The sequence below is a fragment of the Pyrus communis genome, chromosome 3, assembly GCF_963583255.1.
Source record: "Pyrus communis chromosome 3, drPyrComm1.1, whole genome shotgun sequence".
NCBI classification, from domain to species: domain Eukaryota; kingdom Viridiplantae; phylum Streptophyta; class Magnoliopsida; order Rosales; family Rosaceae; genus Pyrus; species Pyrus communis.
This window is the reverse complement of record NC_084805.1, coordinates 26,905,213-26,925,923: the sequence shown is the minus strand read 5'-3', so window position 1 is coordinate 26,925,923 and position 20,711 is coordinate 26,905,213. Positions and strand designations below refer to the sequence as shown.

The 20,711-nt window shown below is 38.3% G+C and overlaps 4 protein-coding genes across 5 annotated transcripts; all 4 read left to right on the top strand.

The window, feature by feature from the left end:
* Positions 1 to 292: 292 nt before the first annotated feature.
* Positions 293 to 4,023, top strand: LOC137729903 (transcription factor bHLH30-like). Its single transcript, XM_068468953.1, has 2 exons — positions 293 to 1,134; positions 3,289 to 4,023. Exons 1-2 carry the CDS (start codon positions 817 to 819, stop codon positions 3,775 to 3,777), a joined length of 807 nt encoding a protein of 268 aa, XP_068325054.1. The 5' UTR covers positions 293 to 816; the 3' UTR covers positions 3,778 to 4,023.
* Positions 4,024 to 4,767: 744 nt separating this feature from the next.
* On the top strand, positions 4,768 to 9,025 carry LOC137729414 (ubiquitin-like modifier-activating enzyme atg7). Its single transcript, XM_068468359.1, has 14 exons — positions 4,768 to 5,055; positions 5,461 to 5,678; positions 5,824 to 6,015; positions 6,103 to 6,157; positions 6,275 to 6,375; positions 6,498 to 6,687; positions 6,801 to 6,906; positions 6,989 to 7,133; positions 7,213 to 7,371; positions 7,472 to 7,660; positions 7,867 to 8,067; positions 8,160 to 8,275; positions 8,429 to 8,588; positions 8,681 to 9,025. The coding sequence occupies exons 1-14, from the start codon at positions 4,920 to 4,922 to the stop codon at positions 8,852 to 8,854; spliced, it is 2,142 nt and encodes a 713-aa protein (XP_068324460.1). The 5' UTR covers positions 4,768 to 4,919; the 3' UTR covers positions 8,855 to 9,025.
* Positions 9,026 to 13,275: 4,250 nt separating this feature from the next.
* Positions 13,276 to 16,715, top strand: LOC137727714 (U-box domain-containing protein 45-like). Its single transcript, XM_068466533.1, has 2 exons — positions 13,276 to 13,785; positions 15,601 to 16,715. Exons 1-2 carry the CDS (start codon positions 13,295 to 13,297, stop codon positions 16,448 to 16,450), a joined length of 1,341 nt encoding a protein of 446 aa, XP_068322634.1. The 5' UTR covers positions 13,276 to 13,294; the 3' UTR covers positions 16,451 to 16,715.
* Positions 16,716 to 17,523: 808 nt separating this feature from the next.
* Positions 17,524 to 20,711, top strand: LOC137727712 (UBP1-associated protein 2C-like). Of its 2 annotated transcripts, none has more exons than XM_068466532.1 (2): positions 17,524 to 18,743; positions 20,476 to 20,711. In XM_068466532.1, exon 1 carries the CDS (start codon positions 17,603 to 17,605, stop codon positions 18,740 to 18,742), a length of 1,140 nt encoding a protein of 379 aa, XP_068322633.1. In that variant the 5' UTR covers positions 17,524 to 17,602; the 3' UTR covers position 18,743; positions 20,476 to 20,711. The 2 variants fall into 2 exon arrangements, with proteins under 2 accessions (XP_068322633.1, XP_068322632.1); XM_068466531.1 differs by lacking the exon at positions 20,476 to 20,711 and adding an exon at positions 19,055 to 19,375.

Here is a 20,711-nt window from a genome sequence, read left to right as displayed (position 1 = left end):
AAATTTTTTGATAGAGATTAAATAAAATATATTTAATTAGCTAATAGAGATAAACACGAGAACTAATTGGTAAAATTGAAAATAACGGATTAAATTAACTAATGACTATAACAAATGAACTATTTTGACATTTAAGCTTTATATTTTTATACAAAAAGACAACAAAATTTTATGTATAAACCAAATTTGGCATTTAGCATATAGTATGAAATATTGCTATCAATGTGAGTCCTCACTTTATATATAGGGGCGAAACTTATGCGACCTTTCTATCTTTAAGCTCCACGAATCACTTGTTCCCATCCTTTCATCTCCCCCAAAAAACACCTTCCAAAGCTCTCCGTGAACCAGTAACCCTTTGACTCCCTGTCTGCCCTTGTCCTTCTCCACCTCCATCGAAAACCCAACAAAAAAGCTTTCACCTTTTACGTTTCTATATAAATCCCACTTCCCAAAACTCTCTAACTTCACTCTGTGTTTTCGAAATCCTCGACTTTCATGACCATGCGGAGGAAAATGTGGATGTTTTCTAATTGATCCGCCTCCTCCAACCCCCCCCCAAAGCTTGTCTTTTCCGTGATGGAAGGTATGAAAAAACCCTCAAGAACTGCCACAGTCACAGCCACCATCATCAACGCCTTGCTGAGCAACAAAGCCTGTTCACAAAGCTTCCGTCTCTCCAAGCTCTCCTTCTGGTTCGCCCCAACAACTCGCCCTCCCGGTCTGCTCTTCTCCAGCTTCGGTTCATAGTTTCTGCAAATCCCAAAAGACTTGGAAATATTAAACATAACAAACAAACAAACAAACAAGATTCACATGGATTATTACAGTTTTTGCTCAAAATCTTCATTTGGGTCGGATTTCTCTAGTTTGTTCGACCCTTTTAAGCATGACGTAAGTGGGTTCGGCGGGGCTTCGCGCGGCGGCGCTGCGGTGAATCTGCCTCACTCTCTTGTTTTGGACAGTGAGAAAGGCGAGCTTGTTAAGGCTCCGGCGAGAGTGGGGAAAAAAGAGGTGCCTGAGGCCAAGGCTTTGTTGGCTTTGAAGAATCACAGTGAGGCTGAAAGGAGGAGGAGAGAGCGAATCAATGCACATCTCTCTACACTTCGCGGTCTGGTGCCCTGCACTGAGAAGGTAAAGTAATTTCATTGAGTTTTCTATAAAATTATATTTGGTTAGTCCTAATCAGTTCTAGTTTGTAATTTAATTAGTAAATAATTGGATTTGTTGGATTGTGTTTATAGCTTGTTAATTCTTTTACTGGTTAGTAGTTAGTAGACATTAGTCATCTAACTTAAATTTTCGATTCTGTATCCAATAGTTATACAACAGTTTCTCACAGATTGGAAAATGGAAACTAATAACTTATGATCTGAAATTTAGGTTCTTTGAATTTTTAGGATCGTGCTTAGACCGTAAACAAAAAAAGAATTTTACAGCTTCATTTCAGATTAACTTCTAAAACCTATTTGGCCTACTTGAGCAAAGATTTTGTGTTTGCACAAAATCGAAAAGATGGAAACTTTCGGTTTGAATTGATATGATAAGTTTTTGTTACGTAGTGTGGGATCAGGCTTTGTTGTTGTTGTTTCCTGTCATAGTACGGCAAAAAGGGGTTTATCAGAATATGTAGCAAATTAAATGGAGCAGGCTAGCTGATAGTTTTTAGCTTTTTACAGTCTAATCTATTATGCCAAAAAGCAAACATCTTTAAGCAAAATTTTGTAATGTTACAAGAGTTTCTGTTGAAGAGTTATCAAATTCATAGATTCTGAACTCGAATGAAGTTCTCTGTCAGGAGTCTTGTTCGGATATTCTGTACTCCGTGCTTTGGCATCGAACTGTTGGCTCTAAAAAATGTCATATGTTGTTATTATCATGTTATGAAATCATGTAAAGAGTTCTTTAGTGCACGTCATTCAAATTGACAAATTTTTTTCGTTACATCATTTGCGCTATTGGAGAGTCATTTCTTTATGCAGAAGTTTCAAAAGTCAACTCAAAGATACGTTATAAATTCGAAATTTTTTTGAAACTTGTGCATAAAATCTTCCATACTAAGAACTTCAAATACTATCTGTAAATTGGATCTGCAGTAGATATCTAGGTTTCATTTTTGCATTTTCAATTAAATTAAGAATCTAAGCATGACGACAGCCATGGTTACTATTTTCATATGCAATGAATCGAAATATAAAAAACAAAGAGGAAGGTAAAGAAGGGATGAAATTTTCACCTGTTGGGTACATCACACTATGCCTTGTGAATCTGTGATGTGAGAAAAATTTGAAATTGGCTGTTGTTGGCAGAGAGAGGACCTCTGACTTTGCTGTATATTCTACGAAGTCAAAGGCGCCTATAATAAAATTATAGTTTAGTAGGCTGAGCGTTGTTTCATGCTAACCTCATCTTGCTGAATAATTTTCTGAGTATACGTATGGATGCTTTGCTGTTAACTGTTACAGTAGATAGCAGACAATTCTGTGTTTCGAAGTTTCGAGAAATACTGATGATTATGAATGGATGATGGGGTAAAGTGCCAGCTGTGTGGTAGATGCCATCACAAGGTCTGCATCTGGATATATTTTATGGCTTAGATGTATCTTGCTCAACTGTTTCGTTATGCTAATTAATTGATTATGGTTATATCAGATTATGGGCGGTAAGCAAGAAACAGATGTGTGGGGAAAGAATAACCAGTAAATTTTTTAATTTGAAGCTGAAGAGTATCTGTATTAATAAAACAAAGATTTTTAATTGCAAATTTGTTAGCTTAGTTTGTCGTCAACCACACCTTGTAGGTTGTAACAAGTCGGAATACTAGCTCTGCATTTTCTGGACTAAGTCTATGTGATGATAACTTATCAACAAGTTCTGCTGATGCTACTATAATTAGTAATTAATTATATAAAACTTGTATTCGTCTCTCTAGCTAGGTGTCTGTTCGTCTTTGTCAAGATTAAGTTAATTGGGTTTCTCCAGTTGACAAAGAAGACATCTTACTTGCGTACAAATGGCTGCCAGTTGTTTTGTTTTGTACATGCATGTATACATCTACGTATCTAATTTCTTGTGTATGTATGCGCCCATGTAGTATGATCACTGCTTATATTTTCTTAATGATAGGTTATGCAGCTTATGCTGTTGACCAGCACTGCGACATAGCTGTAGTTGCTTGTAAGAAAAGTAACAATAAATTTCGGTGTTTAAAAACGTGAAACAAACTATGTGTTGACTGTTGATGGCAACAGATTTAAGTCTTAACCTTGATCTAATCGTTCGTTACAGATGGACAAAGCCACATTACTTGCAGCAGTTATCAGCCAAGTGAAAGATCTGAAGATGGATGCCCTAGAATCCAGTAAGGGGTTTCTCATCCCAGTTGATGCCGATGAAGTGAAAATTGAACCCTATGTTGTGGCAGGGGATGGAACCATATCTGTGAAGGCATCCGTCTGCTGTGAATACCGGTCTGAGCTTCTCTCTGACCTAAGAGAAGCCCTCGACTCCCTCCACTTAAAAATGGTGAAAGCAGAAATAGCGACTTTGGGAAACCGAGTGAAAAATGTATTCGTTCTCACCAGCTCCAAACCGGGAAGCAATGATTCTGATGCTGAAGCATACGAACTTCTTGCAAGTTCGGTTCACCAGGTCCTGAGTTCCGTCCTTGATAAAGCATCGGCCTCACCAGAATACTCGCCAAGAACAACGCTGCTGAGCAAAAGGCGAAGGCTCTCTTACTTCGATAAAATCGATACCTCGAGCTCATCCTCGTGAGAGCAAGATTTGTATGTCTTGGTGATCAAGATCAAGAATGTGCGTTTGTAATTTCAAATATGGAGTTTGTGTTTGTATTTTCGGACATGGATGCGTGGATATATCAATTATTTGAGATATCTACATGTACACATTGTAATATAAAACCTCATTTAATCTATAAGGAACAAGGAGGAAAGACAAAGCTCCTTGGATTGTAATATAATTTGTATGGATGTGTGATTTCATAAACAAAATTAGATTACTATTTTAAGTGACAAAATTGCCTTAACTTTTGTTAAACATTGAAATTTTTTAGCAATGGTCTCTCGACTAAAACTCATGACCATTGGTCCCTTAACCTTTCAAAACTTGCAGATATGGTCATTTGAACTTTCTGTCAAAACGAGTCACGTTAGAAGAATCTTTGCAACAATTGGGTTAAAGTTGCAACCCTTGGTCCAATTGGGTTAAAGTTAAGGGACAATTTCTACAATTTTCTCATTTAGTTTCCCATATTTTCCCCTTGATTCAACCTCACATGCATGACACGAGACTCATTTTGACGGAAATTTTAACAGAGTCGGTGAAAATGACCTGCACGTTTTGATGAGTTAAGAGACCAATGATCATAGATTTTTAGTTGAGAGATCATTGCCCCAATTGAGTTAAAGTTAAGGGATCATTCCTACAAATTTCTCTGAAAAATTTTAACGAAAATTTAAACACAAAATTAATTGAGATACTAAATTGCTACAACCAAAAGTTTGTGTACTAAATTGAAACAAAATTCAAAGTTCAAGTATTAAATTCGGAAGAAGCACTCAAACTTGGGTTAACTAACCAGAACAAAATAATACTTAGGCCTTGTCAGTCGGTGGGTCCACCAGGTGCTGTGTTGGCGAGATGTCATTGGCTACTTCCCTTAGAAGCAGTATATGCGGGAAAAGGAGGGAATCTAAACCGTGGAGAGAAGGAACTCCAAACCAACACAACGAGGTGTCTTCTTCTTCTTCTTCTTCTTATTATATTCGAACTTGATCTCTTCACTCTTTCTGACAAACAATTTATATACTTTTACCCTTTGTACTCTTCAATTCTACGAAATCTTACCCCCCAAAAAAGAAGAGGGCAAGTTCGCAGCTAATCGCAGCAGAAAAATCATGGAGGGAGGCAGCGGGAAATCCATACTCCAATTCGCGCCGTTTCAGAGCTCCGTCGACGAGGGTTTCTGGCACAGACTCTCTTCCTTGAAGCTCAACAAGTTCGGCATCGACGACTCGCCTGTTCCCATCACCGGTTCGTTTTTTTGTTTGTTTAATTTCTGTTAATAGATGGTGCAGTTCTGGGAAATAAAAAAGATAGAAGATTTCTGCAGTTTGGATCGTGGGTTTTGGAAATTCTTGTACTTTTGTTGAATTATTATTTTAGTTGTGGATTATGAGATTAAAAAAATAGCCTTTTTGGATGTGGAATTGTTGTTTTTGCTATTTTGGTGCGAAAATTTGGAGGAGGAGGAAAAAGCAGCAAGATTTGTAAATTGGGTTTCGGATTTCGATTAATTGGGATAACAAAGATATGATTTTTGTGATGAATGATAGTGCTTTACAATGTTGTTTACTTATATGATTTGAATGCGAATTTATGTGTGACTTAAGTGCAACGGCTTCCTGTAATCTGAGATGTGGACTGACACTGTTGCAGGTTTCTACGCACCGTGCTCGCATTCTCAAGTGTCAAATCATTTAACTCTTTTAGCCGAGTCTTTGCCTTCGGATTCGAGTGAGGAATCATCGGTACCAGGAGTAAGTCGGGGCAATAGGAACAGATGCTCCGTTCCAGGAATCATTTACAACACCAATACGGTAGAGGGCTTTCATGCGCTTGATAAACAGGGCTTGCTTAAGGCAGAAGCGCAAAAGGTATTGAATGTGTTGACAATGTATTACATCTGTGAGTTACAGTAAAATATAGTATTCGGTTGAAATATCATGTAGGTGGATTGGTAGGGTTGACTAACAATGAATTTAATGTTGCTTAACATATCTGGTTCTTGTTCGTAATCAGATTTGGGAGGACATCCAGAGTGGAAGAGCATTGGAGGATAGTTCAGTACTCTCGAGGTTCCTCGTCATCTCTTTTGCAGACCTGAAAAAATGGAGCTTTAATTACTGGTTTGCTTTCCCCGCTCTGGTGCTTGATCCTCCAGCAACTTTGGTAAATTTGAGGCCAGCTTCAGAGTGTTTTAGCTTGGAGGAGGTATGTCAGATGTGTTTTTTATAGGCACTGTAGAAAGGTATTTAGATGTTACTTATATAAACTCTAATACTATTGTTATATCTTTAGGCAGAATCTGTTTCAGCAGCATTTAACGAGTGGCGTAACTCAAGCCTAACAGCAGGTATACATATGTCTCATTTTCTATTCTGTCAATTGTCTGCAGAAACTTCTCCTTATGTTCACATATGCTCGGATGTAAATTTTGAATGTTTCTTCTAACCTAATTTGTCTGATTCAGACGTGCCATTCTTCTTGGTTCATATTGATTCAAATTCACACTCTACTATTAAGCATCTAAAGGATTGGGAAACCTCCCAAAGTGCTGATGATGGTCACAAGGTCTGTTCGTTTAACTTTTGATTCGAACTATAGCTAATCATTTAGGTGTCCGGGAAACTGGAATAATTTTTTAGATATTTCTGGGTTCAACTTTCTTAAAGTTACTTTTTGTGCCATTGCAGTTACTCTTTGGTTTTTACGATCCATGCCATCTTCCAAACCATCCCGGTTGGCCTCTTCGCAACCTCCTTGCTCTTATTTGCTCAAGATGGGATCTAAAGTCTGTTCACTTTTTATGCTATAGAGAGAGTCGGGGTTTCGCAGATCTGGGACTGTCCCTTGTTGGTGAAGCTCTGATTACAGTTCCGCCAGGTAGTGCTGCAGAAATTGGGTAACTGCCCGGTTATGATTACGTTTCTCCCTTCTACAGTTTGAATATGCTTGTATCTGTAGTTACTCTAACTTAAGTTTTTATGTGTTTTTAGGATGGAGAGATCATGGTCATGTACCAAATGCAGTCGGGTGGGAACTTAACAAAGGGAGAAAAGTACCCAGGATTATTAGCCTTGCTAAATCTATGGATCCAACTAGGTATGTTGTCTCTATTGGCACCCTATTTTCAATGACGTTACTAGTCCATTGTTATCTTAGTGTCTTTTTATAACTTTTACAGGTTGGCCATATCTGCTGCAGATTTGAATTTGAAACTAATGAGATGGCGTGCTTTGCCTTCTTTGAACTTAAATAGCTTGTCTTCTCTCAAGTGTCTCCTCCTTGGAGCTGGTACACTTGGATGCCAGGTCGCTCGGACGCTTATGGTGAGTGTTCCAAAAATACAAATTAATTTGTAGTTCTATTATGTATCTATTGGGTGACTAAAGGGTACATGTTTTACAGGCTTGGGGTGTCCGGAACATTACGTTAGTTGACAATGGCAGGGTGGCTATGTCTAATCCGCTGAGGCAATCACTGTATACATTAGATGACTGCCTAAATGGTGGTGAATATAAAGTGACAGCTGCAGTTAATAGTCTCAAGAAAATATTTCCAGCTGTGGTAATTAATTTCATCTCTTTGTCCTCTAAAATACATGGATTGAAACGAAAATTTGTTGATTTTCTTATATTGCCTGTCCATCTCTTTATTCTTTTACCAGGAAGCAGAGGGTGTCATCATGGCTATACCGATGCCTGGACATCCTATTCCGAGTCAAGAAGAGCAGAGCGTGCTCGATGATTGTAGACGACTACATGATTTAATTGATTCTCACGATGTAGTTTTCCTGCTGACTGATACAAGAGAAAGTCGGTGGCTACCATCTCTCCTTTGTGCAAATACTAACAAGGTTGGTTGACTTAAGCTTTTAGGATCTTGCAGACTTGCACTGCGGTATAATGTGGCCCTATATTCTCATATATAACTTTGACTCACGTCTACATTACAAAGATCTAGTTACATGATTCAAAAATATTGGATATTTGAATTAGTTATCGTAACAAATTGACATACACATTATCGAATAATAAATCATTACCATTTACTTGTTTGCAGATTACTATAACTGCGGCTTTAGGGTTTGATAGCTTCTTGGTTATGCGCCATGGAGCAGGTCCTTGTAGCTCTAGCCATTACTCAAAAACTGAAGCTGAAAATGCTTTATCTGCTTATATGGGCAATCTTGGCCTTACTGATAGAGACGGGGGGAAGAGATTGGGCTGTTACTTCTGCAATGATGTTGTTGCGCCTATTGATGTAAGTTTCTAGAATGTAATACATATATTTTAAGTGTTCTTCCATGTACTTTGAATACAGTCATAAGTATAAGCCTTTTGTTCTATGTGCAGTCAACTTCAAACCGCACATTGGACCAGCAATGCACTGTTACACGCCCAGGCCTTGCTCCTATTGCCTCAGCTCTTGCAGTTGAGCTCTTAGTGGGGATCCTGCATCACCCTCATGGGTAAAATCTTGGAATTTTTTGAAAATTCCTAAATATGTATTAGCTTTCTGTGTTTTTCAAATATTTTCACTTTTCATGAGCTCAATAGAAAGTCCACCTTTGGTTTTTTAAACGGTTGAACTGGAATTTTGATATTAAACTGCTTGTGTTCAGGATATTTGCGGAAGGTGAGGTGGTAAACTCCAGTAATAGCGGAAGCAGTGAGCAGCCTCTTGGTATTTTACCCCATCAAATTCGCGGTTCCCTAGCACAGTTTTCGCAGATGACACTTGTGGGCCACTCCTCGGACAGTTGCACGGCTTGCTGCAGCACTGTAAGTTTTGCCTTGCTTGGAGACTTTCTGTAGCGTTCATGATATTTTGCCAGATTCTGTGTTCCTTATTCACGGCAAATGAATTATTTCAGGTGGTGTCCGAATATCGGAAAAGGGGAATGGAATTTATTTTGCAAGCAATCAACCATCCTACGTATCTGGAGGACCTAACTGGACTGACAGAGTTGATGAAATCAGCTAGTAAATTCGAGTTGGACTGGGACGACGGGACAGATGAAGACGATGATGATTTGGTTGAGGTTTGATTTTCCTTTTCTTTGGGGTGTCTGGGTTCAAAGCTGTAATTCATTCTCAATTGTACATATGCTCAGGAAAGTAACATTCAATTATGTATTTTTCAATTTGTTCGTTCTCGCACCATTCTGAATTGTATGCTCTACTTCTCTATGAAAGAATATATTCGAAGTTTAACCCAAGTTGAGGTTGTTTGTGTCGATTCTTAAGCTACGGAATGAGAGATTTTGTTTCCCTGTAAACACATTGTTCCTGGTATAAAAAAAGAACAGCATCAAATGTTCAAGTGTGGCTGAGAGGGGGCAGAAAGCTAGAAACGAGTACAGTAAATATTGCGTATTGAAATCGTCGACTAAAGTACGAAGCGTGACCTGAAAATTATGGTCACAGACCACAACGTGTTGCGTATCCGAGCATGTAGCATAAGTTTTGGCTTGGCTGGTCGTTGCAATGACTTCTGAAAGTTTGAACGGGGCGACGACTATGAACCTGAGAACCAGCCTTCCCGTGTCCTTGAAGCACGTTGTGCCGCCGCTGCCGCCTTGAATCACAAACCTTAAAATGCAGACGACCTTTGAAGCCAGAACTTCAAAGGAAGCTTCAAAAGCAGAAAACTGCTTCTCTATTATTATTATTATTTTTTTTTTTTTTTTAATTTTTTGTTTTTTCTGCCAGGAGTAGAGGATGAGGAGAAGTTTCAAAATCAAAGTCTGCCACTTTAAAAGTCTATCAAGACTAGCATAAGATAAGATTGAACTGAGACTCGGTGGATTTTGCACTTTGTCTCCCTCTGTCTCCTGAACCATCGTAATATAAAGTGCGTAGTGTCTCAAACCAACCACACGCTGTTATGTGAAAATGTTAAATATATAGCATTACCTAATTGATTTAAGATACCGTTATAGAAATATAACCATCAACCAAATCATGCACTGTTGCGTGAAAAATTAAACATAGCTGAGCAGCACCTAACCGACTTGAGATGTTATAATGATATTCCGGTGTTCTCGATGTAGGTAAGTGTCTCTATAACATGTATGATTCCTTATAGTTAGTGCAGCTGTGGTTGGTTCTGCAGATTGAGTATTGTGTGATTAATCTTCCACCTAGCTCATACGTTAGTGGACTAGCCATTTGAGTTTTAGATTTGGTCATCCCACGTGTGTGGATCACGTTTTGATTGCTGGCATTCCGCGTGGCAGAAGGAGAAAAACTTCCTTGCATTATGAGATATGCTTACATGAAACATGAACTCTAAATAGTAAATAGTATGCATCGCTAATTATGGATTGTCATATGAAAAAAATTTATGCATGAAATGTACTTGGTTTGAAATATCACTATAATAAACTCTGGTATATGTAAGCTTGTATTGTGAAAATCATATACTGAACTTATTCAAAACTAGCACATTTCCTATGCTTTCGGGAAAAACAGTACAATCTTGACAAGTTGGAGAAACCAACTCAAAATACGGATGGTTGGCGAGTACTCAAATTTTAAATGTGCAACAAGCCATCTCAAAAAACATGGATAGCTAAATTGGAGTTAATACATCCATAAAGGGTCCGATCTAATGTCATGTTAACATGATATTTTGAAAAAACTCAAGCTTTTATATATCGTAATACGAATTTTGCTATTATCAATTGTCAGAATTTAACCGTTAATGTATTGTGAGTTCTGCATGCAAGTGACAGAAAGTATATCCTTTGTACGTACTTCAAATGGCCAATGCGTCACTGTCTTAGAAGCTGTAGCAGCAGGTATAGACTTCAAAAAGGAAGAACTGTCGACGGTGGAGGGTGGAACACATCAGAAAGCACTAGTTTCTTGTCATTTTTTGGCTCAACACAAACACAAACACCTCGTGATATAATCATCTAAATAAAAACCCTTATTGCGCTTGATGTGGCTACTGTTTCACACGTTGGAAAGTTTAATAATGTTTTGGCCTTTCAGGACTCAACAAACTTAATGAATTTATGGTGGAACTGCCACGCCCATCATGTATGATATCTACGTGCTATTGGGGCCAAAATGCGACTCCAACAAAAAATATAATGTTAGGAAGACAAAATTTATATACAAAATTTACAAATTAAATGTTATGTTATCAATATAAATGAGCACTTTAAGCAACGTTTAAGTAATAATTCAATCATCAACTTCCATGTCATTTAGTTTATAAAACTTCGTCTACAAATGAAATGGTTGTTTGGGTCAATATTGGCGATCAGTGCGTGTGTCCAAGTGGTGCACTAAACTCTTAGATATATAGCAGATTGTTCCGAGTAGTTCTTGACCAAGGTTAGGATTTCAAAGAAAAGAAGAACGAAAAGATTGTTGGCAAAGTTTTGGTGGCTGTAAAAAGTCCGCACATCGAAAGAAAAGTAAGAGAAGAAATTCAAGATGATTCCCAACTTGGAACTACTAATAATAATATAAAGAGAAATACATATATAAAAAGATAATTGTATACCGAATGCACATTAACAAGTGTACTAACTCATCACAAATATACTATCGTCGTACTTTCAAAACTGATGTTACTGTGATGATATTTTAAATTAATTATTCACTGTCATGTATTTTTAATTTTTTTCACACAACAATACATAGTTATCTATCATTACATAAGGTATCTCTCTTTTAGCTATATGAATCAATTGACGAAGATTCTCATTTTTAGACGTGCAAATATTTTAAACAAAGAGTTCATCGCCTTTGTCCCCCTATTTGGACGCCTGATTGGTGTTTCTCCCAATTCATGGTATGGGATACAACCTAACTAATATATAATTTAGATCCTTTGCACTCTGCAGGAAAATGCAGAAAAGTGCAAGATGGCCAAAATAAATTGGACTAGACCAACCAAATCTCGACCTAATTCCTAATATTCAAGCATGGAATCCAACTGAAAAAAAAGACACAATTTGAGTAAAATTATACATTAGCATCACATAATTTAATTTCTTATTAAAGTAAGTGTCGTATTTTTTAGTTCGACATCAAATTATTATGATTGTCATATTGTATGTATCCCTGACTATTATAGTGAAAATATATCGTTAAGTATAATAGTTCATGACTGTGTATAACGTAACAAGCTATAACTTAGCTAGCAAAAGATCAAACACCATTAATTTATGCAACATGTTATCAACATTAGATATGAAGATATGTTTTTCTTGCTGCAACACAGAGATCAGATCCTTCCTGCAACAAATCCACCCAAACGAAACCACGCAAGTGAGAAAACAAATGCTAGATCTGAGGATTAATAGTGCAGCAAACCCATTAATTTCTGCATGGATGCCGCCTGTATGAGATCAAAACTTAATAACCTTGCAGGAAAATCAGTGCGGGTGCTCTGTGTCCCTGATTCTCACATGCCTCTAAGTGTAGCTCAGAACAACGATTAAATATGATTAAAATTAATAAAGTTTTAAAGTGCCCACGCAAGTCGAATCAATTAATCATAATTATAGCATACCTGCAAATTTTATATTCGATTTTAAATCTTCGTTTCAGAAAATTACAGTAACTTATACCATGATTTTTTCAAAATATGATTACAATTAATAAAGTTTAAAAATGCCGACACGAATTGAGTCAATTAATCATGATAGCAAACCTGTAAATTTTATATTCGATTTTAAATCTCCGTCTCAGAAAATTACAGGAACTTATACAATGACTTTTTCAAAACAAAAATCCAAAGCAATTGATAATAAAACAAACTTTACGGCAGCATATCGTGGCACTCTCAAAAACCATGGCAACAAAATATATTGAAGTTGTGGGACGGTCAACAATAGTCTAGGCCGTCTGAGTCTGATCACATCCAAGCAACTTCCCCACAGTGGAGTAGGTGATGTGTGCCCCCCCTCCCACACACATGTAACACAACCCCGTATAATAAACCTAATCTTGAACACAGGTTGGTCCAACACACAAGTATAAATAATTCATTAGAAAAAAAAAAAAATTTATAGATGCATGTTAAATTATAGTTTGTTTGTAAAAAGAACTAATATTTTCAAGACGAGGAATATTAAACGTTCTTGTAATTCAAGAATAACGTTCGGACCAGAATAACGTTCTTGTAATTCAAAAAATTCGACATGGGCATTATAGGAATACGATCTGAAATATAATACCAATGTTGAAGATCATATATATATTATACACAAATATTTCATTTAAATATCTGTCACGGTTTGTGAGTCCGAATACTCAGCATACTGTTCCTCTGCATGTGCTTTGTGCCCCCTTCAGTTTCTTTCTCTTTCTATCCCTCTGATTCCATAAAACCACCAACACCTTTCTCTCTTAAAGTCAAACTCCCATAAAAATTTGTATAAAGATACAAAAACCCTACACAGTTTCTCAACCCTCTCTCTCTCTCTCTCTCTCTCTCTCTCTCTCTCTCAAGTTTTCAACCAAACATGTCTGATTCAAATTCTACACCTGCTTCTTCTTCTTCTTCTTCTTCTTCTTCTCAATGGGTATATTCTTACCTAAAGCTTAGGTTTTTCAACCGCATCCGACGGTTCCTACGCTCCAAAAACCCCCGCAAACGCCCTACGCCGTCGGATCACTTCGACACGTCATCAAGACCCTCCAAAGTTGTAAGCAATAGTAACGAAGTAATGGTACAGCAAGTCGTTATGGAGAAGGTGAGTGGTGGTGATCATGATGATTCTGTGATGGGATTGCAAAGGGCAGTGAAGAAGCTTCACTTTGGAATTAGTTGGGAAGAGAAGGAGTTGGCGTCTATGGAGATTGGTATGTTGGCTAAAGAAGATGTCAAGGTGAGGAAGCTGGTGGGCGGGCTAGGTATTATACCGGTTTTGGTGTCCATGGCGGCGTCCGAGGTGGTTGCTCGCCGGCGAGTGGCAGTTTTTGCCTTGATTGAGCTTGCTAATGGAACTTACACGTAAGCTTCCATTTTATCTCTTATATTTTGCTTAAGAGCATTTAACTTTTCATTCTTGGATAAGAGTTTATTTTTAATAATCGAGCTAATTTATGATAAATAATGCCTTTTTTTTATTTGAATGTTTTGTGATTTTGCGTCTCGCATGGCATGCTAGGAAAATATTAATATATGTGTGTGTAATATATATTTCATTGAACACGGATTATAACGTCAGGTTGTTTTGCTTATATATAAATGTATAATATTAAAAGAGTAGAAAATCGAATACAAGACTTTGGGCATAGAGTGAACTATATTAAAATTAAATTATTGTTTATTAAGTTCGAGTGGCCACATTTGACTTTAATATACAGTTAAGTGATTGTCTTTTAGGTGAGTTTTTTCAGTATGACGAGAATATGGTCTGGTACACTAAATGTCATAATACAAGTGGTTTAATATTTTTTTTTTTTTCAAATATCCAATCGATTGTATTATAACATTTAGTGTATTGAACCATGTTTCCAGCATACTAAAAAATTTGTCTTTTTTTAGGATAATTAAGAATGTAAATTATCGAAGGAAAGATGACTCCATTTTCCAAAAGTAGAATTAAGTGTGTTAAATTTTCGTTTGAATCTTTGCCCAACTCAAGTGATGATTGTGACATAAAACAGCTATCTTGCTAAAAGGCAATGTCATTTTAATGGTAGGGTAGGGTTTAGTCGTTTAGTGGGCAGATGCAAGAATATAGAACAACAAAAAGTAGTATATTTGAATGGTTGCTATTGCTCAATCAACTTAAATTGATAGAGAAGAACTTATACGGTACAAATATACTATACTGCTATCATAGTGTTTCATCTTGGAGACACAGATATATTTAAATTTTACACAAATGTTGTATTATTAATACTAAACACCATAATGTACCGTATCATATAAGTTCGAGCTCCACCCTGTATAGATATGTCATCTCAGTGGTTGCAGTTATTGTTTAATGAACTTTCCCAATAACTTGGCACATTTTTGCATAATGCAACTTAATTAATTAGTTTTAAAAAAGGGGTTAATGAGGTTTAACTATTAATTTATTTCATGGGATTGCTGCATTATTTGAAATATATCAAACATAATTAGACAATCTGCCATTGAATCAGAGGAGGCCGGGCGCAGGCTGCGGTGGCTGTCGACCAACTTAAAATACATAGTGGTTGGAAGAGTTGGAGGGAGGAACAATATAATGGAAGCTAACATGAACCTGTTTTTCAAACGTGATGAATTTTTTTCGGGTTCGTAGGAATTTTTAGGGTTAGTTGTTCAGATCCTATTTGACTTTTGGACAATAAAAACCCCCATTTTGTTGACCTTCACACCAAAACAAAGATTTAAATACTTTAGAATCTCATGGACTTGAGATCACTCTTTATTTTTTTAACTTTAATTATGTACGCCATCTTTGTCAAAACGGAAAGTCTTGTTGGCTTGGGATCGCCCTTTATATGCGTCATATTTGCATAGGATAAGTTCTTCTGTAAAGCCGGTCTCATGGGGCTTTTCTCTCGAGCACAAAACCAAACATTAGAATATGCTCTTGTGCATATGCAATGTTAATTTTCTCTGTATCGGCAACCTAATTTTTATTTTGTTTGGTGTGCTTATAAATTGTATAAAATGTATATTTTTAATTTATCAACTGGTCAGATTTCAACACCATTATTTGACTCGAACTATATAGTTATTCTTCTTGTCATCATTAAGCTAGACAGAATAAGTTTGAGATATTTTGAGCTTATGTGATCTAATTTTCTGCATGTTCATAATTTCTTTCAGGAACAAGGCTCTCATGGTGGAGGCAGGAATCTTGTCAAAGCTACAAAACGACATCAACATTCTTGACGAGCCAACAAGGCACCAATTTGCAGAGTTGCTCTTGTTGTTGTCCTCACTTGCAAATACCCAGTTCCCTCTGTCCTCATCAGAAATTGTCCCATTTCTTGTTGGCATTATTGAGTCAAGCACTTCAACCATTGAAACCAAAGAGCATTGCTTGGGAGCTTTGTTCAACCTCTCCACAATGCTGGACAGTGCAGCCAATTTGGTCTCTAACGGGGTGGTCGAGGCGCTCCTGAAGCTATCCACAACCGAAGCGCTTTCTGAAAAAGCACTTGCGGCGCTGGGGAACTTGGTAGTGACCCTAAATGGGAAAAAGGCCATGGAGAATAGCGCGGCGGTGCCGGGGAGCTTGATAGAGATTTTGACATGGGATGAGAAGCCCAAATGCCAGGAGCTATCTTGCTACATCCTAATGATTTTAGCTCACCAAAGCTCAGATCAAAGGGAGAAAATGGCCAAGTCAGGAATTGTGCCTATACTTCTTGAGGTGGCATTGTTGGGAAGCTCTCTTGCTCAAAAGAGAGCACTAAAACTTTTGCAATGGTTCAAGGATGAGAGGCAAGCAAAGATGGGGCCTCACTCAGGGCCCCAGACAGCTAGGGTTGCAATTGGTTCACCTTTAAATCAAAGGGAGGCACAACAAGGGAAGAAAGTGATGAACAATTTGGTGAAACAAAGTTTGTACAAGAATATGGAAATGATCACAAGGAGGGCTAGCGCTCATGGGGACTCATCCAACCTCAAGGCCCTGATCATCAGCACAAGCTCTAAAAGCTTGCCTTACTAAATGGGGATACACACAGCATTCTTAACGTACTTCCTCCTCGAGTTTCAAACGCATACCCGCCAGAAGCAGAATCTCGTATTTCGTCGAGAGAACCTCTTAGTTGCTCACTGCTCATGAACAACTAGGACATTTTCTCGAGGGGGAATAAATGAAATCCTTGAAACAAAAACAAAAACTAAAAGAATCTGCATCTGTTGTGCACATAGCTTTTGACAATTGTAGATGTGAACAAATCTTATCCAGATGAGTAAAGATGAACCCTTGCATGGGACACAAAGGAATGTAGTGACTAGTTTTTCTTTTATTCCTTTGTTTCAATGTGCTAAGGTGTGCCATTCTTTGTGTGAAAAGAAAATCATATAATTCTCTTATGTTAAATCTGCTTACACCTTGGCCATTAATTTTAAAGAAAACTAATGAAAAAGACTTGAAAATTTTGAGTTTTAATGATAAGAACAAAAATAAAAGGTAAAATGAATAGTACCATAATTGACTTTTTAGTGTAAAAATGTGGTTTTTCGTTAAAATGAACAGTACCATGAGCTTTTTGTTAAAGTTCCCTTAATTTTATTGAGGCTCCTTCTTGGCGAGGGAATCTCATTTGGAAACTCCACCTTCCTCCAAAAGTTCAAAGTTTTCTGCGGCGCTACTCTCTCTTGATAGACTTCTCACTAATGATCAAAGGTTCAAGAGGGGTTTGACTGATAATGTAGAGTATCAAAGGTGTAGTTGTGGTTTTGAATCCGTGGCTCGTGATTTTAAAGATTGCTCTAAGAAAATAGTTTTTCCTATACCTATGAATAATTTTGTTCATAAAGATCGGTTTGTGATGTCCAGACTTAAGACTTTTTTGCTTAATTTATTTGGGCTAATAGCCCCATTCTTTTAAAAAAAAAAAAATTAAAAAATTAAAAAAAAAAAAAAAAAAAAAAAAAAGGTAAGGGGTTGATACAAGTTATTGGGCCAACCGGATCGCATCCACAAGTGAGGCCCATCATAATAGGCCGCCAAACGTACCGGGGCAGAATTGAACGACATCAACTACAAAGTCGTACAATTCGCCCTAGAAGGAATACGAATCTCTCGCCGTGGCTAGGGTTTATACAGTCCAGGCGCAGCAGACTGCATCCCCCAAAATCCCAAACGACCACCATGGACTTCTCAAAGAAGCGCAAAACCGAGCCAAACGGCACCGTTTCGACTTCTCCATCTTCCCAATCCGCCTATCTGACTCCCGAAGACGCCCGGAGGCTCCTCCAGCCCCTGACTCAGGACCAACTCATCGACATCCTCAAAAACGCCGTCGTTCGCCACCCCGACGTCCTCGAATCCGTCCGCTCCGTCGCCGACAAGGACTCCACCCTCCGGAAGCTCTTCATCCGCGGCCTCGGCGCCGACACCACCTCCGACTCCCTCCGCTCCCTCTTCTCCGCCTTCGGCGAGCTCGACGAGGCCATCGTCATCCACGACAAGGCCACTGGAAAATCAAAAGGCTACGGCTTCGTCACGTTCAAGCACGCCGACTCGGCCCTCCTGTCCCTTAAAGAACCGAGCAAGAAAATCGACGGCAGAGTCACCGTCACGCAGTTCGCCTCCGCCGGATTAGCGACGTCGTTTAACAGCAGCAACCCCAACGCCGCTGACGTCTCGGCCAGGAAGATTTACGTGGGGAGCGTCCCGTTTGATATCTCTTCGGACAGACTATTGTCAGCTTTCTCGGCGTATGGAGAGATTGAGGAAGGGCCGCTAGGGTTTGATAAGGTCACCGGAAAATCAAAGGGGTTTGCTTTTTTCGTGTACAAGGCGGAGCAGGGCGCCAGGGCTGCGCTTGTTGAACCGTTGAAGAACATCGACGGTCATCAGGTGGCTTGCAAGTTGGCGGTAGATAACAAGAAGAGCAAACCCGGTGGGGCACAAGGTACTCCTGATAATTCTGGTGTTCGGCCACCGCAATCTTCCATGCCTCCGGGAATGTATCAGGGCCTGCCGCCTCAGACAGGTCCTTATTCGGGTTTTCCAGGTGGGCATCAGCCGCTGCCGGTGCCTTCTGGTAATAATTTTGGTGGTGCCAGGTATAATCCGAATTTGGGAGGTGGATATGGTGTGCCACCGCCAGGAGAATTTGGAGCTCGATTGCCGCCAAGTTCTATTGGAATGGGTCCTGGAGGATACTCAGATGATCCACATTATGGTTTAGGATCGTCCATGGCGCATCCTTCTCAGCATCAACAGCCTTCTGTGCCTCGAATTCCGCCTGGTGGACTGTACCAGGGCATGCCGCCTTACTACTGAGGTAGTCTTTGTATTCATGTTTCTGTTTTTGGTATACACACATGTCTATACATGCTAATATACAGACTTAGGAGTTGAGTTGCTATAGCAGAAGCGTCACGATGATGTATGTTTGTGAAGTGCCAAACTTGAGTGGAAAATGGACAAGGTCTTGTTTTTATTTTTTCTCCTTTTGTTTTAGCTGTATGTTGTTCATTGCTGCCTGAGTCAATTTCATCATGTGTGCTATGCGCGTAGTTGCTTTTTATTGCAGAAGCTTTTCGATTGGTTTAGATTTGATTTGTTTTAGTGTTAAATGGGTATTTGGTTCAGGTCCTTGAGAAGCTTCTTGGGCGCAATTGCTTTAAATGGTTATCGTGATTCCATGAATGCAGACAATGAAATCTTTGGATAGATTATATGGACTGCTGTGATTCTGTTGCTGGTTCACTTCATCTGCTTCTATGAGCTGTGCTTTGTTTTCTGATCGGTGTTGATCTACATGTAGAACTTACTTAAAAGGATATAACCTTTTCCTATAAATTGTGTGCTGAAATAGGGATTTCCTTCTTTGTTGAGTTGATGACAAAACTTGCCCTTTGTTTGTAAATTTGTCATTTGTTTATGCTATAATGCTGATAGTTTTTTTCTTTATGTGATCATACGTGGCTTTACCTTTGTATGTGGGTCATGAAACCTTCTACTTGTGGTCATGATATAAATAATTGTTGCCTCTCGCTTGTTTTGGAGCATCAAATGTTTATTTTTTTGAGGGAAATCAGTAAGTTGTAGCTTGTTTTCACTCTGGCCACTTTTTAAGTGCCGAGCTATATAAATTAGAAACCTTTGTTTTCTATTGAGTCCATACTTCGATTTATTTCTTTGTTTCGACTTAGTGTTTGAGAGAGTAAAATGGTTGATGAAGTAAACTTTACGTCATTGACTTTATGGTTTGTATTAATTGAGTTCTGAGCAGGCCAATTGGAACCGAATATATTGTATCTTACAAACTTTGGAGTTTACTGTCTTTTTTTTCGTATCTGTTTTAAACCTATAGGTGAAAATCCTGAAACTGATTTCATCACGTTCATGGACACTTTTGTCATTGTAAAAAGGGAGTCGAACCTACAATCTCAGATAAGAAATGTATCTTCTCAATATAACAAAAGGGGGATACATCTTATGTGTTATGTCTGCTACTGTTTATTTCAGTTAGTTCGTGTTTTAAAAGCGAACTTTTAAACAACCTGCCACATCATTTCAAGGTCTCTTTTCTTAAAGAAGCCGGTGGCAGCATTTAGTTATGAGCATCTTTCTTTTTTAGGTTATGGTCACCCTTTATTGTATATCATACATGACGGAGCAAGTTGTGGTCTTTTCATACTTGTTTATGTGTAAAAGAGTTGATACCATCTGCTTTAACGGGAACGTATCATTCTATCTTCCTTTTATAAAATCTTGTCGAGTGCTTTCTCTTTACCCTCATTTCAAAGGAAGCATAAAGGAAATATTCTTGACATGGTATTCCTTCCATTTTTTGGGGTGTTCGTTACCCACCATCAATTGGAAACGAGGGGGTTGTTAAATTCTCCCCAGGTCGTAATGTTGCAGTGTCCTGTATACGCAAACGTTTGTTTTCTCTCTGTGTGCTTTGAGACTGGTTGATGTTTGAAGAAACCATTTGATGTATTATACATTTTATGCCTTGCCTTGTGGTTTCTGTTGGCTCTTGTGTTGTCTATACCATGACGCAGGCTTACGCGTTTCTCGGCTGCTTACAAATGAGTTCGAAGTTGGCTTACGCATCCTCGTGAAAGCTTGGATCGGGATAGATGTTGCCGGAATCCCAAATGTTTATATGGGAGTAACTTGGAATTGTAATCTTCATTATATGTTGTAGGTCATCATCTATTTGTAACATTTGGAACTACTGCAAGCAATTATGTGATAAGACAAAGATGACATTAAATTTTAATTAAATCGTAAAGAG

Bases quoted from the DNA above. Each gene is read 5' to 3' on its own strand.
- LOC137729903 (XM_068468953.1), top strand. From the start codon at position 817: ATGGATTATTACAGTTTTTGCTCAAAATCTTCATTTGGGTCGGATTTC. The intron at 1,135-3,288 runs GTAAAGTAATTT...CGTTCGTTACAG, and splicing joins TGGTGCCCTGCACTGAGAAG to ATGGACAAAGCCACATTACT.
- LOC137729414 (XM_068468359.1), top strand. From the start codon at position 4,920: ATGGAGGGAGGCAGCGGGAAATCCATACTCCAATTCGCGCCGTTTCAG. The intron at 6,907-6,988 runs GTATGTTGTCTC...TAACTTTTACAG, and splicing joins AAATCTATGGATCCAACTAG to GTTGGCCATATCTGCTGCAG. The intron at 8,068-8,159 runs GTAAGTTTCTAG...TTCTATGTGCAG, and splicing joins ATGTTGTTGCGCCTATTGAT to TCAACTTCAAACCGCACATT.
- LOC137727714 (XM_068466533.1), top strand. From the start codon at position 13,295: ATGTCTGATTCAAATTCTACACCTGCTTCTTCTTCTTCTTCTTCTTCT. The intron at 13,786-15,600 runs GTAAGCTTCCAT...AATTTCTTTCAG, and splicing joins CTTGCTAATGGAACTTACAC to GAACAAGGCTCTCATGGTGG.
- LOC137727712 (XM_068466532.1), top strand. From the start codon at position 17,603: ATGGACTTCTCAAAGAAGCGCAAAACCGAGCCAAACGGCACCGTTTCG.